At 38.0% G+C, this 15,046-nt stretch overlaps 1 protein-coding gene across 1 annotated transcript in view; it reads right to left on the bottom strand.

Annotated features, from left to right (window-relative positions):
- LOC126975467 (HEAT repeat-containing protein 5B) overlaps positions 1 to 15,046 on the bottom strand; it is an 80,635-nt gene that overhangs the window by 16,240 nt on the left and 49,349 nt on the right. Inside the window, exons 26-33 of the mRNA XM_050823390.1 lie at positions 13,992 to 14,173; positions 11,418 to 11,542; positions 8,828 to 8,948; positions 7,277 to 7,550; positions 5,502 to 5,636; positions 3,718 to 3,831; positions 2,602 to 2,725; positions 424 to 575 (exon numbers count right to left, since the gene is read on the bottom strand). Coding sequence (XP_050679347.1) covers positions 424 to 575; positions 2,602 to 2,725; positions 3,718 to 3,831; positions 5,502 to 5,636; positions 7,277 to 7,550; positions 8,828 to 8,948; positions 11,418 to 11,542; positions 13,992 to 14,173 — 1,227 coding nt within the window. The remainder of the gene's footprint in view (positions 1 to 423; positions 576 to 2,601; positions 2,726 to 3,717; positions 3,832 to 5,501; positions 5,637 to 7,276; positions 7,551 to 8,827; positions 8,949 to 11,417; positions 11,543 to 13,991; positions 14,174 to 15,046) is intronic.

The raw sequence follows: 15,046 nt of genomic DNA, 5'->3' as shown, positions 1-15,046 counted from the left end.
CAATAATAATAAAAGAATTGTTAAGACACCACGGACTGGGAATAAAGCGAACACCCTCAGGCTCTTTAATTATAAATGTTTATTGTACGATATTACATTGTAATCCATATTTTATATTAAAAAAAAAAGCCCGCTGAGTTTCTTGCGCCCATTCTTCTCAGGTCTGAGGCAGTCTCTTTTGAATCGATGGTAGATTTCACAGACGTTCAATAAGTGATTTTAAATCCTATTTTGAATAAAAATATTTGAATTTGAATTCACGAACAGTAGAATTATATCTTATACGATCTTTTTCTTGTTCGAGACATTTATGTGCGAGTTCGCCACGTACTTCACCAATTTATTTATGTGCTAACACTCAGATCATGGTAATAACAACGGATGTGGTTGGCACTTCTTTCTAAATAAAATAGTAATCAATACCCTTGATCTTCTGCTGCATCTGAAGATTAAGCTTCTCCTTGGCAGCACAGACGATTCTGCTCAAAACATCGGCGCAAAGCAGCAGACATTCCACCCGGCCTCGGGTGAGCGCACACCGATGTAGAGCTTGGCACACCTCAATGCCCAGCGCTCTAGAAAATGTGTGTATAAGAGTTTGTACTTTATGTTAGCCGTCGATACGGTCTGCCGTGAAGCAGTAATGTGTAAACATTATTGTTTCAAAACAAAATTAGGAAGGGTGCCATAGTTAGTGAAATTATTGAGCAAATGCTTTTTAACATCGTATGTCTCAAAGTGACAACGAGTCCAAATGTAGTGCCGCTAAAAATTTTTTCAATAATCCTAAACGGCACTGCATTCTAATGGGCAGTGTATATCAATTACCATCACCTGAACGTCCTACTCGCCCTATTGTCATAAAAAAACTACGATTGAAAGGACAAATTCCTGTTATTATTGTACAGTGTCTAATCTGCCATCAAAGTATGCCATCAGTACAGTGTAAGCGATCGACACCACACAATATAACAGTAGTACGATCGCACACAATGTCCTTTTCTAAGTGCTTGTAGACGTTGAATCAAGTCAAGTAAAGAAATATTAAACAAACAGCAAAATATATGCATTGTTCACGTACAAAACGTAGGTGCGGCAAAAGTAGCGGTCAAGCTACCGGCGGTCGCGGTTATAACAAATATATGACGATGTTTGTGTGTGTTCATGTCACCGATCTGTATAAATACCACTGGACAGGCTGTTCCATATGTTTGACAGCAAATTTTTTGTGCCTATTTGAAGCGCCACTCGCGAGCGTCCAGAAAACTGATTTTGACGTATAATACAAATGGTTTATTTATGATAAGAAGCGACGAGAAGAGAAGAACATTCAGCTGATGGTAATTGATACGCCATGCCCATTAAAATGCAGTGCCGCTTAGGATTCACGAAAAACCCAAAAATTCTGAGCAGCACTACAATTGCGCTCGTCACCTTGAGATAAAATATAGATATATAGATGTTAAGTCTCATTTGCCCAGTAATTTCACTAGCTACGGCGCCCTTCAGACCGAAACACAGGAAGAAAAAAAAACCAGGCTGCGAAGGAACGTACAATACTCTGAACTATTGTTGCATTTTGAATTAATTTCGTTCGTTTTCCGTGTTATTTATACTTCAAGAATCAACGTAATAAAGTACACAATTTTTTTGTAAATAGTTTCCCACCATCTATCGATGTTTGCTGAGGTTGTCATCACTAGTTTTAGTACCCCAAACTCTCGCTATGGCCAACAGCGCCAAAATGGCGAATATGAAACAGGCACAAAAGCACTTTGACAGCCGCCAGTCGAGTGGTATATAGTAGAGGTCAGTGGTTCGAGTCGAACTACCGACAGAGCGAGCGATTCACACACGACGTCAAGTAAGCTCAACCAGTATTATCATCTTAATTTTCTGCTCAAACTCAAACTCCAACTTGGAAAAGTAAACACATTCACAAACAAATTATGAAAAAAATTGCCATCTTTTAAATCTCACTCTCACTTTACTCTTTCTCTACTGTTTTCGTGCACACTAATTCTAATTTTTGACGTCTCCCACTTTAGGTATGGAGTTTCGATTAAAAATAAAAGATCGTCGTCGTCAATATCCGTCAAAAAGGATGTAAAATACAGTGTAAGAGGCGGGTCTGCCTGAGTAAATAATGAAATTTTGTTTATTATGAAACGTGCAGTAAATTTTGACATAAATTTGAACTAGGCATAATTACAATATGGTGACGACCTATACTTTCGAAGAAAACGAACGCTTGCTTAAAACGTAGTGGATTTCAACTATCTCCGTTTTTTACAAGATTATAGCCGTCATCTGTCAATCTATCAATCATTGCACGTTTCATACAGTTTTTACTGAGGGATTTTCCAACTCCAACGGTTGGCGCAGTGGAAGTGGCGGACGGAACCCGAGAGGTTACGGGTTCGGTTGTCATTCATAAATTTTGTTTACAAATGTAATTTGTAAATTAATTATAACTTATAATAACTTATTTATCACTTCAAAAAAAACAAGTTGTTTAAATATTTCGTGTATCAGCGATATTTCCTCCGATAAACCTCCGATAAGTCATTATGAATAAGACCGAATGTTGCTATTGTGTACCTGTCTTTGATAAGCCTGTCTCTGTTCTGGGGCTCATCCAGCAATGCCAGCAGCGACAGCAGCACGGAGATGGTATTTTCCTCGCTCATATCGCGTTGGGCACAGAGCGCCTCCATGCATATGCCTGAAAATACATTTTATATTTAAATTCAAAAATTTTCATTTAAAATAGAATATGAAATCACTTATTGAAAGTTAAAAACTACTTCCCATTCGGAAATTAATGCCTCAAACCTGAGAAGAACGGGCGTAAGAAACTCAACGGGCTCCTTTGTTGCCCGTAAGTGCCCCAAGGCTGAGTACTATCTCCCACGCTGTTTCTTCTGCATATCAATGATATGTTGGACATCTCACACATTGCTATGCAGACGACAGCACTGGTGATGCCGTATACACGGGCCATGCAGGTCTCTCTCGGGAAATCGTCGACCAGTGCCGGGAGAAACTTGTCTTTGATCGAGTCTTCTCTTGAGAAGGTCGCGGAATGGGGTAAATTGGACAAGGTCCAACCCCCAGAAGACTCAATTTAGCGCGTTCACCACGAAAAAAGCTCCATTTGTCGTATCACCGCTCTTCGACAACACTTCCCTTAAAACCTCGCCTAGTATCGGAATACTGGGTCTCGAAATCTCGAGCAATTCCGTAGCCATCCGGAGGGGAAAGCCAAATTGGCTTCGTTTATAGAGCACGGAAATACTTCAAGCCGGCGCACATTCTAGCGCTCTACAAAGCGCAGGTTCGCACTCACTCCAGTATCAACTCGATCCATTTGACCGCGTGCAACGTAGAGCAGCTCGAATTGTGGGACCCAGTACTCTGTGAACGGCTGGATGACGTGGCGTTGCTTACAAACGTCGCTTCATTTTGTGTCGCATTTATGACGGGGAGTGTTCCAAAGAGCTGTTTCACCTGATTCCTGCCGCCGAGTTCCACCTTCGCACGACATGCCACAAGTTAGCATATCATCCCCACCATCTGGATGTGTGGCGGTCCTCCACAGTGCGGTTTTCAAGTAGCTTTCTTCCACGTACTACAAAGCTGTGGAATGAGCTTCCTTGTGCGGTGTTTCCGGGGAATCCCAGACCCACTCTCGTGACAGTATTGTTAACAACTTACCGAACAATAAATGGAACCTTTCATCGGCTGGCTCGTAGAACTCACAATTGCTATTTTCCGTTTTCGAAGTCTTGTTATCCGTCTCATTGTCAGCGGTGGCTTCTACAGTGCTTTCTGTAAAATATAATATAATATGTACCACATACTACAGATACAGTCGAACCTGGATAAGCGAGAACTGGATAAGTGAGAAAACTATAAGTGAGAGTAATAGCCAGGACCCGTCATTTTAAGCTCCCAAAACCTATATTAGCGAGAAACAGAAACCTCTGTAAGAGAGAGTCGTTTTTCCCTCATGGACCTCCGTAAGTGAGACTGTTGCTTATCTATACCTCTATAAGCGACAGTCGAGCTTTATTTCTTTATATTGTTTAGGAGGAACTATAGCTACAATAAAAATACATACATACATAAAAGATACACACGTACAGTAACAAATGACAAAACAAATTTATTATCTGCTATTTTATGACTCATTCTTAACTTTAGTGGAACTTTCAACCATTGTTTTTGTATTGTTTTCTCGCATTCTTTTCGAATGGACACGTGTGCCTGTGTACCTTGGGACTTACTTACAGTTATAGTTAATCGATTGCGAAGGAAAGTTGTAAACAGAAACAGAAACCCAAACGAAATTGACGGATTTTTTTAAGTGTAAATAAGTTCTAAATAAAATAAAATTATATAGTGCATGAATTTTAGTTTTGTTTTCGTAAGCATCTTAATACCTACTCTTATAAAGTACTTATATGTCGAATGTGAGTTGTTATTGCTGCGTACCTCTTTAAGAGAGAAACGCTACCTATATACCTGCATTAGCGAGAAACTCGGGTTAGTGAGAAACCTCTATAAGCGAGAATGAGATTGTGCTCCCTTGAACTCTCGCTTATCCAGGTTCGACTGTATACACTTGTATATATACTAAACAGCCACTTTATCTCTGGACCTCGCTGGAACGTCCCATCCCGTTCCCCTTTCACCCCTCGCGCTCGTCCTGTTGCTTCAGTACGGTTTATTTAAAGGTATTTTCATTATTTACAGCTAACAATCTAAATGTCGATTTTCACGTCTCTAACTTCAAAAACATAGGACTTCCATACAACCTTCGACCCCCCCCCCCCCCTCACCCTCTAAGGGGAGGATATTCTCAAATCCGTTTCTTAACCGACACCTACGTTCTAGAAAGAACCTACCTTCCAAATTCCAAGTTTGTAGGCTTTGTGATTTCTGAGATTTCGTGATGAGTGGAAATCTCTTTTATATATATAGATAGTATCCTAGTGATGCTTATTTTGCACACCGTAACTTATTCATGACAGAAGTATTAAATAAAATCAAATTCATATCAGCTTAATAACTCTAGGCGTTCTATCGAAAATGGTCTCGATAGCATGACAACGTGTGACCCTATAATTGTTCTGTTTTGTGTACAAGAGTTGGTTGGTTTGGTTACCCATTTGGTTTATCCACATCTTAATTTATTTTTGACAATAAGGGACCAGACGAGCAGGACGTTCAGCTGATGGTTATTGATACACCCTGCCCATTACAATGCAGTGCCGCTCAGGATTCTTGAAAAACCCCAAAAACTCTGAGCGGCACTATAAATGTGCTCGTCTACTTGAGACATAAGATGTGAAGTCACATTTGCCCAGTAATTTCACTAGCTACGGCGCCCTTCAGGCCGAAACACAATAATGCTTACACATTACTGCTTCACGGCAGAAATAGGCGCCGCTGTGGCACCCATAATCTAGCCGGCATCCTGTGCAAAGGAGCCTCACCTTGGCGCTCGTTGTATCGCAGTGCGGCGGCGTACAATATGGCGGGCCATGCGGTCGCGTAATGCGCACGCGAGGCTTCCGCACTCTCCGCACAATAGAACGCCCCACCCCCGTGCGGCAGCTGCGACGCAAACTCTGTAACGTATACATTACTTAGACCACTTGACTTCAACAACTAATTTGATAACAATTCATTCAATAATAGGCTATTCTTCGATTTTATAAAATACTAGCGGACCCGACAGACGTTGTCCTGTACACGTGTTAAATTTGAAAAATCATACATAAAATACGTAAACACACGTAATAGAATTATATGTCGACTGTATTGAGAATCTAAACCAATCTCAAACTCACTGGAACACTCCAAAAATCATCAAAATCGCTCCAGCCATTTAGGAAGTAATTCAATTGTTCAAGTAGTTCAAACTAAACCATCCTCGAATGCACTTGAGCTTGCACAGAAAATTTCATTCAAATCGGTCCAGCCGTTTAGGAGGAGTTCACTGTCAACACACGTACAGAAGAATTATATATATAAAGATACTCTAAAATTATCGTAAGGATTCGACAGCTAAAATATTTCCAATTTATGCTAAGAAAAATTGTTTTAAATTAAAAAAAAATAGTAGCGTAGTTAGATAGTCAAAAGGGAGCCTTCATGATCCTGACGTCTTAATAACATAAACAAAGAAACGTCAAACCTGCATCGCGATTCTTATTGATTTTTGTGTTTTTGCTAAAAACAAATTTTTTCTTCTATAGTGACGTCACAAAATGGTGGTCAGCGTTTTAGGTCACGTGACATACAGATTATAAAAATTTTAATTAAAATTTTGAAAATATAAATTATTCTTATGTTTTTTTAACTAATGAGTAATGGAAACGTATTTCTTATGATGAAGCACAATAAGTAACATAATTTCATAATTTAATTTTGATTGATGAAACTGACCCATTGTCCTATTTTTTCAAGCATTATTTCATCATGACGGAGATACATAATATTAAGTATATATTTTAAACTAGCTGACCCGGCAAACGTTGTTTTGCCATATAAAGTATAATTCACGCGATAGTTTTATAAGTAATAAAATATTGCCTATATTATAGCCTGTACATCATTTTGTTCTATTGTCAATAGTTTTTGCAGCGCACGCAAAAATAGGTTTTCGATTTTACACCTTGTGTTACAAAATAGCAATTTTATTACGGATCCCTAATTTTGAAAAAAAAAACATAGCCTATAGCCTTCCTCGATAAATGGACTACCCAACACTGAAAGACGGACCAGTAGTACCAGAGATTAGCGCATTCAAACAAACAAACAAACAAACAAACAAACAAACAAACAAACAAACAAACAAACACTGCAGCTTTATAATATTAGTATAGATTTATTAACATGAGTTCATAAAATTTTGTTTTCAAATTTTATTTGTGTATTAATCCTAGAAGTGAGGGTTATCACTTTAAAAACATAACAAATTGTGTAGATTTACAAGAGACGACATCTGAAGTCAATTTCCTGATATGCAAATATTGGGGTTGAGCAGATTATGAACTGTCAAGTAGATCCTATAGATGAAGCCACAACCTGAGAGTTGAACAAAGCATACAAGATTTTATGACGATACGTCACTCGAACGGTTAGCTCAGTTGGGAGAGCACTGGCACGGAACGCCAGAAGTCGTGGGTTCGAGCCCCGCATCGTTCATACAATTTTGTTTTCAAATTTTATTTATGAACCAGACACCAACAATCGGAAGTCTTACCAGGTGGCAAGCTAAGCAGGGCGTGGTCCCTCAAAGCAGCGAGCCAGTTCTCACTGAGGCTCACCAACTCAGGGTTCACAAGTTTCAGCAGACTCTCGCCCTTCGACTCGAAGTCGCCGTAATCGTCCGAGTCTGTTTCGACGTCGTTGTTACTCTGTGACACTTGTTGCTTCCATCGCGCCAGTTCTGCCTTGTTGTTGATCGGTTTGGTATCGAGCTGTTTCACATAGCTGCCCGGCGCACTATCATTGCTCACCATTGCAACGATGTATATCTGAAATGAGATTAATATTTAGCCTTTATTGTTTGGGATTGTTGGATAAATCCATGGATTGTACAATACTAATGTGTTACAAAATTCAAAAGAATTATTAAAAAACGTTTGTGTGGTAATAGTTACATATGCAACTGTTGTGTAATAAAGGGTATTAAAACACGAATGTGGGTGATAATAGTATTACATGAGTGTTTTAATACCTAATTATCTATAGTTGCACACAAGACTTTATCTACGCCCATAATATGAATCTTCTACAAAAGATTCTGAAACAGTTAGCTTACTGCTCACATTAAAAAAGCCAGTCGTAGTAACCATTACATCATCCAAACGAGTGTTGTAATGTTGTACTGAATTTCATTACAACACTCGTTTGGATGATGTAATGGTTATCGGGACATTGGGTGTTTTAATGATTTAAAGCATGGGTATAGATAAAGGTCACATAAAACATAAATGGCTTTCTTAATGACAGACTGGGAATAGAGAGAACGCCATCAGTTACTTATGTACATACAGTTATGGTACGATATTAAATATATGTAGCGAAATTTAGAAAACAGGCTGCTGTGTTTCTTACGCCTGTTCTTCTTAAGTTGAAATTCACTAAGTGATTTTAAATGGTATTTTGAATAAAAATATTCGAATTTTAATTGTAATATCGTGACATATAGTAGTAATTCCTCTGATTTCTTCTCCTTTAGGAATTGAAGACAAGTTAAGGGTAAGCAGAGCTTATTGAATTTCAAATAAGAAGAAGATTTGCCTCAGAAAAAAACTGCGCGAAAAACAGACGCGGCGCAAGAAACTCTGCGAGTTTTCGTTTTAATAATGTTTCGTAAAATAAAAACATTTCTTAAATAACCTAAGCGCTGTCGCTGATATTAAGAATTCATAATAAAAATTTTCAAATTCAAAATTTTTTATCAAAATCACTTCATCAACATCAGACGGAAGACGTCCACTGCTGAACAAAGGCCTCTCCCAAAGATTTCCACGACGATCGGTCCTGCGCTGCCCTCATCCAACGTACTCCGGCGATCTTGACCAGATTGTCGGTCCATCTTGTGGAGGGCCTACCAAGTCTACGTCTTCCGCTCGCCGTCGCTATTCGAGGACTTTACTGCGCCAACAGCCATCTGTCCGTTGAACTATGTGTCCTGCCCACTGCCAAAATCACTTATTGAACGTTAATTACATTACCACCCATTCGAAATGGTATGCCTCAGACCTGAGAAGAACAGCTAAGAAGAAAGTTACATAATTACAATTACCTCTGCCCAAGCTTTCAAAATGGACAATTTTTCCAGTGTTGCCATACTTTCATTGTAGATCAACGTAGTGTTACCCTTTTTATTCAATTTGTCCAAACTTGAAACAAGCAATTGATGAACCCTGAAATCACGATTGAAATCATTAAATTAAATTTAACGAATATTGAAATTTATTCTTTCTATATTTGTGTAATAAAGAGACTGAGATCAAATATTTGTCCCGACCTTTTTAAACTATGCTTCATTTGTTTATAAAAGGATATATTGACGACCCCTATAGCCCAGTGGTTAGTGGCCCAGCCTACTGAGCTATAAAGGTCCCGGGTTCGAATCCCGGTAGGTGCAACCATATGATGAATATGAATGTTTGTTTCCGAGTCATGGATGTTTATTTTGTATTTATATATGTTTAAGTAAGTATATTGTATTAAATATATCGTTGTCTTGCACCCATAGTACAGGCTATGCCTAGTTTGGGGCAAGATAATTCGTGTAAGAGTGTCTCAATATTATTATTATATCATATCGTAGCAGTCTGTTAGCGGAACGGTAAAAGCGTGCTTAAAGCACATTTCTCTCCTTAGTCATGTGTCAAATGTGACTGTCCGAATCAAATCTGAACTGAATAAATGGTTTACATTGTTGCTTATTGACCAAGAATATTTTAAGCAACTGGAGTAAATGCGGCAATGTATAGATGTAGCAGTCGATGCTTCTTATGGTGTAATTTGTGGCGTGTTCCATATTTCGGCTTTGTTATATGACATGGTTTGTCTATATGTATCGAAAGTCATTGTTGCCTACGTTATTAGTATAGTCAGATAGCATCAACTCAAATTTAGTCACTAGCTTACGCTTAAAAATATTTCAGACTAGCTGACCCGACAGGCGTTGTTCTGTATATAATAAATAAAATAATGTTTTTATATGAATTTGTCAATAATATATCATAACATCAAACAATACTTCGTAAAATATGCATCCTTCTGTCGTAATGAAATTGTTTCACAGCAGAACTGTCAAACCGTGCGTCAATAAATTCTCTCATAGAAATTATGTATGGACACATCAAAGGAAAAACAAATTTGTTGTTTTTATTTAATTTAGCAGCATTTTCCTATTTATTCACCTTTTAAACCTTCTCTGGACTTCCACAAATAATTCAAGACCGTTCTCGAGTTTTAGCGAGACTAACGAACAGCAATTCATTTTTATATATATAGATAGATAGTTTATATTATCGCTATTCATTTTCAATTATTGACAAACAATCCGCATAATTGACATTTGAACATCGAGTTCTTATCTTTGTATAAATCTCTACTTTTTGTTGCAGATTTACAAGAGCATGTAAAAGTAAAATATAACCTAAAATTATTACTCGATATCTATTGTTCAATCAATAATTTGTATCTTATTTCTATGCCTAATTACTGTCTGTTACAAGATAATCTACATAATATATATGAGATTTCCATGTATATAGTCACTCATCACGATATCTCAGAAACCATTAGAGCTAAAGACTTGAAATTTGATAGGAATATTCTTTTCACCGAGCAGAGGTCAGCTAAGAACGGATTTTACGAAATTCTACCCGCAAGAGTTTTTTTTTTTATTATAAACAGAACAACGTCTGTCGGGTCAGCTAGTATAATATATTATATAAGGAAGGTTGGCCAGCAGCTAATCATTGAGGATTCACAATTCGTTCTTTTTTCAAGCAGGTCGAAATCGAATCTTATAAAGATTGATTAATTATTTAATAGTTATTTTGAATTACGGTTGAATTACTGATTTGAGTAGGTACCTATAGATAGTTTGATGGTGTCGGAACATTCATATAAATAATTACAACGTTCTGTTAGTGCAAGATGACTTATTTTTAATAAATTATAATAATTTATTTCCTTTGACTCCCATATCTTAGCACCTCAATAATTTTTGTATAAACATCTTATAAACTTAAGTTTATAATTAATATAAACTTGTACATTTACGATGCTTCCTTAATTTTTAAATTATGTGGGTCCATTCTCGCCATCCTCCTTTTTAACTGTTATACATATTGGTTTTTTTTTGAATTATTTAGATTTTTGACATATAGTAATTATAATAATAATGAACATTAAACATTTTAGCTGATAGGATTATGACCATTTCATAATAGTTTATTAAATTCCTTTTTTGTTGCATGCTGTAGTTAAGCAGAGTTTGGCTGCTCATGTATTTTCGTATATGTTCAACACCTGTACATTACCCAAATTCGCAGTAAAGAAAATTGAATTGAATTCAATTGAATTGAACTGCATATTTCAATGCAGTGACGCTCATGATTCTTGAAAAAACCCAAAAATTCTGAGTGGCACTTGTAGCGCCCGTCACCTTGAGACGTAAAATGTTAAGTCTCATTGGCCGTCTCATTTCTGTGATCAGATACCATCAGGTGACACGTATGTTTGCTCGTTTGTCCTCTACCAAAAAAAATTATTGCTGCAAATCCCAAATTGTATTTAAAGTAAATGGCAAAAAATGATTTTATTAAAAAATGTGATCGGTGAAATGGATGATAATACAAGTACTTTTTCACCTTCGTAGATCGTTGATGTCTCTCGCCACGCCGCAGCCGATCCACGCGGAGCACAGGTCGCACGCCGCCGCAGTTACGTGCGACGCCGTGTCGCCCGCAAACGCGGGACGAACTGCGGCCCCCACCTGACATACAGATACACTTTAATAATAATAAAAAACCCTTAAAGGTATTGTCTAACATAAATGCGAACCGAACTGAAAGCATGGCAGAACGCGAACGAAGCTGAGACGTCAAACTTAAAACAAACTAAACACAGCTAACAGGAAAAATAATCACAACCGTCGCGCTTCGCTCTTGTTTCGCGTCTGGTATTCGCTCTCTGTTTGACGTTTTGTATAAAAGCCAGCTAATACAACTATCTCGCTCACGCCTCGCGTAGCGCGCCTATGGTTCGCCACGTATTCGGTTTGCTTTCGCTTTTCTCATCATCATCATTGTCCACTACTGATTGCTCCCCCAAAGACTTCCGCGACCATCGGTCCTGCGCTGCACTCATCCAACGTATTCCGGCGATCTTGACCAGATCGTCGGTCAATCTTGTGGGGGGCCTACCAACACTGCATCTGCCGTTACGTGGTCGCCATCCGTCGAACTATGTGACCTGCCCACTGCCACTTCAGTTTCGGAATAATGTCGGTGACTTTGATTCTCCTTCGGATCTCCTCATTTCTGATTCGATCTCGCAGGGAAACTCTCGTAAGTCATCACTGGCAACACACACTGGTTGAAAACCTTCGTCATCAGACACTGTGGTATTTGGGACGAGAACATTATACGGAGCTTCCCGAATGCTGCCCATCCGAGTTGGATCCTTCGCTTTTCTTTGTGACTAGATTCAAACGGTACTATACATAACAAAATGAAATCGCTTCGCCACGCTTTCGGTTCGCTGTTTGTTTGACAATAGCTTTATTGAATTCCATACCATAACATTTAAACAAATTAAAATAAATATTTAAATAAACTTTGTTGATATAATTAGTAAGTCATTTTATTTTTCTAGGTATGAATCCCTTTCTTGGGTATATATATCCAGCCATTCCAATCTTCTCTGTCTTAACTCTTGACGTGTCCTCCATTCCTTGCCAGCCTGATCAGTCATCGACCCAGAGTTTCTGAGGTCAACCAACTCTCCTTTTTCCCTTCGGACATAGCCATTTAGTAACTGTAAGTGTCCATCTATTGTCATTCAGGCGAGAAACTGTCCTGTTAATTGCCATTTTAATTACAGGGCATGCTTCAAGGTATTTGTAATTCTGCTTCTTTCTCTTGTTGTCTTATGTTTGACTTTACATTTCTATCTTTTTTTTTTATATATGAGAGGGGGCAAACGGGCAAGAGGCTCACGGGATGGGGAGAGGTGAGGCAACCGCCCATGGACATCCGCAACAACAGGTGTGTCAAGAAATGCGTTGCCGGCCATTAAGGTGGGAGTAGCGCAGGTTTACCCCCTCCAGAATACGCGGTGCAGCCTGGGCAACCACTATTAGGTACAGGCCCTAATTGTGGACGCCCAGGGACAGATTCTCTAGGGCTGCATAGCCTGGTACCGTCCTGGAGTAGTCTATCTGTATCAGATACACTATAAATTCATTAAGTTTTATGTTTTGGCACTGCCACTTGTACAACTATATGCGCTTTCTCGGCAACTTCCAAATTTTCTGGAGAGTGTTCGAGCTAATAAAGCTTTATCGGCGCTTCATAGCCGCATCATGTAAGAATCCGAAATATCTACCGGACATCAAAAGCAAAAACTTCTTGCGTTGCGTACATTAAAGAACGTTTTAAAACGGCTTTTCGAAATAGTAAGTTGCCAAATAATAGTTGGCATACTCACACCTCAGGAAATGAATGACTTTGTAAAATTAATTCGAAAGCATTTCCTGTAAATTATGTTTTATTTAGATTAATTATTTTATTTGTTTATATTATATTAATATAATTTATAAGTTAGCTGGTGTACGCGACGTCGCCCACGTGGGCGCTATAAAGCAGCAAAATTAGTTTTTCAATATATAAAATATAGAAAACGTTTTCAACTTAAAAAAATCTATTATTTAACGAAAATACGTAAATTATTATTTGTACTCGTAGACTAAAAATAGAACAGTTTAACATGTTTCTTACTTAGAGATGTTTTAAGAAAAGCTGATCCGAATATTTTTAGTGCAATTTACACATATCTATAAAAATGTATTGAATAAAAAAACACGAAAATAACATTGTTGAATGAACAAATAAATTTGGTCTCTTCACCACTGATACGTATCACTTCCAGGGGTAATACGTCACAACAACCAACCAATCACACCGCACCAACTCATGCGACGAGAGTATCAAAGAGTGATTTCCGGGTCATTCAATTCAGACAACATCTTCTGCGGATGCCTCGTGTAGAGGCGAAACACGTGTCGAATTAATCAAAGACAAATCTTAGGGGAATTTACACTCAAAACTCACAACATTTGGATAAGTATATTTATCACATAATAATGAACATTAATTTTCAAACAATTTTAACAAGGATTAATATCATGGGATCAATATTTCAATATCACCAACGCAACTCACCTGCGCCTGATACTGCTCCAGCAACAAATGTCCCGGAAAGTCGGGCTCGGGAGCGCGTGCGTACATCTGTATGATGGTCTGAAGCGTGCGCAGTCCACTGAGCCTCAGAGCGTCCGACTCGCCAGTGGCACCCACGAATGCCATGCGCACCAGCTCCGATAGATGCAGGGATAGATAGTCAGCTGAAGAATAAAATACAGGATTCCTACAACCCAATTATAAAAAAACATGGAACCGATAAGATTCAGCGACGGTAATTAATATCTCCGGCGTTGGTGACTTATGGATATGGCTTGTAAAGTGGCTTTGGTACAGTTCAGTGCAGCCCAGTTTCACTGCGACCAATGTGATATATTGTGATAGCTACTGTTAACTATATCTCTTCTAATCTTATTATATCTTTTGCAGTAATTTGACGTATCTCAAGTGGTTGAAGAATTGGACTTCCCAGAGAGATGCTACGTTTACGCATTAAAGGAATACATTCAGAGAGAATAAGTAACGGGGTTTCATCTGCACTATTACGGAATCTAAACACTCTGCAATCTCTGAGGCCTAAGATTAAGATGGGGTGTTTTTTTAATCTGCAATGAATTATTGAATGGCAGCTTTGCCGAATAGTTAGCCACATAGTTCCGAATTCCACTGCAATTTATATTCATAGAGGTATATTAAGCTTACTACTAAAAGCCATTTACAAATGGCTTTTAGTAGTAAGTAATACAACGTAGATATTATCTACTCTTTGAAATCTTAATATTAGTTAAACACGCGTTTTAATTTAATAAAAAGTATTGTTTTTTTATTGACTTATAAAATTTTACTAAGCGCTGAATATGGACCACACATAAAACCATTTGTTACACCTATTTATTTACCATAATTTGATGCAAATAAATAATTATGAATTACGGCTTTAGAACTATTTCAAAATGGCTGACAGACGGGATGAATACCTGTAGTGGAGTTTGCAGAGTCCACAATCTTGGAGTCCATATTTTTGACGATACATATGATCCTATTTTAGATATCAATATATATGTATTTCAGAATCA

The sequence above is a fragment of the Leptidea sinapis genome, chromosome 2 (assembly GCF_905404315.1).
Source record: "Leptidea sinapis chromosome 2, ilLepSina1.1, whole genome shotgun sequence".
In the NCBI taxonomy this organism is placed as follows: Eukaryota; Metazoa; Arthropoda; class Insecta; order Lepidoptera; family Pieridae; genus Leptidea; species Leptidea sinapis.
The sequence above is the reverse complement of the archived record's forward strand: the minus strand, read 5'-3'. Positions and strand labels throughout refer to the sequence as shown.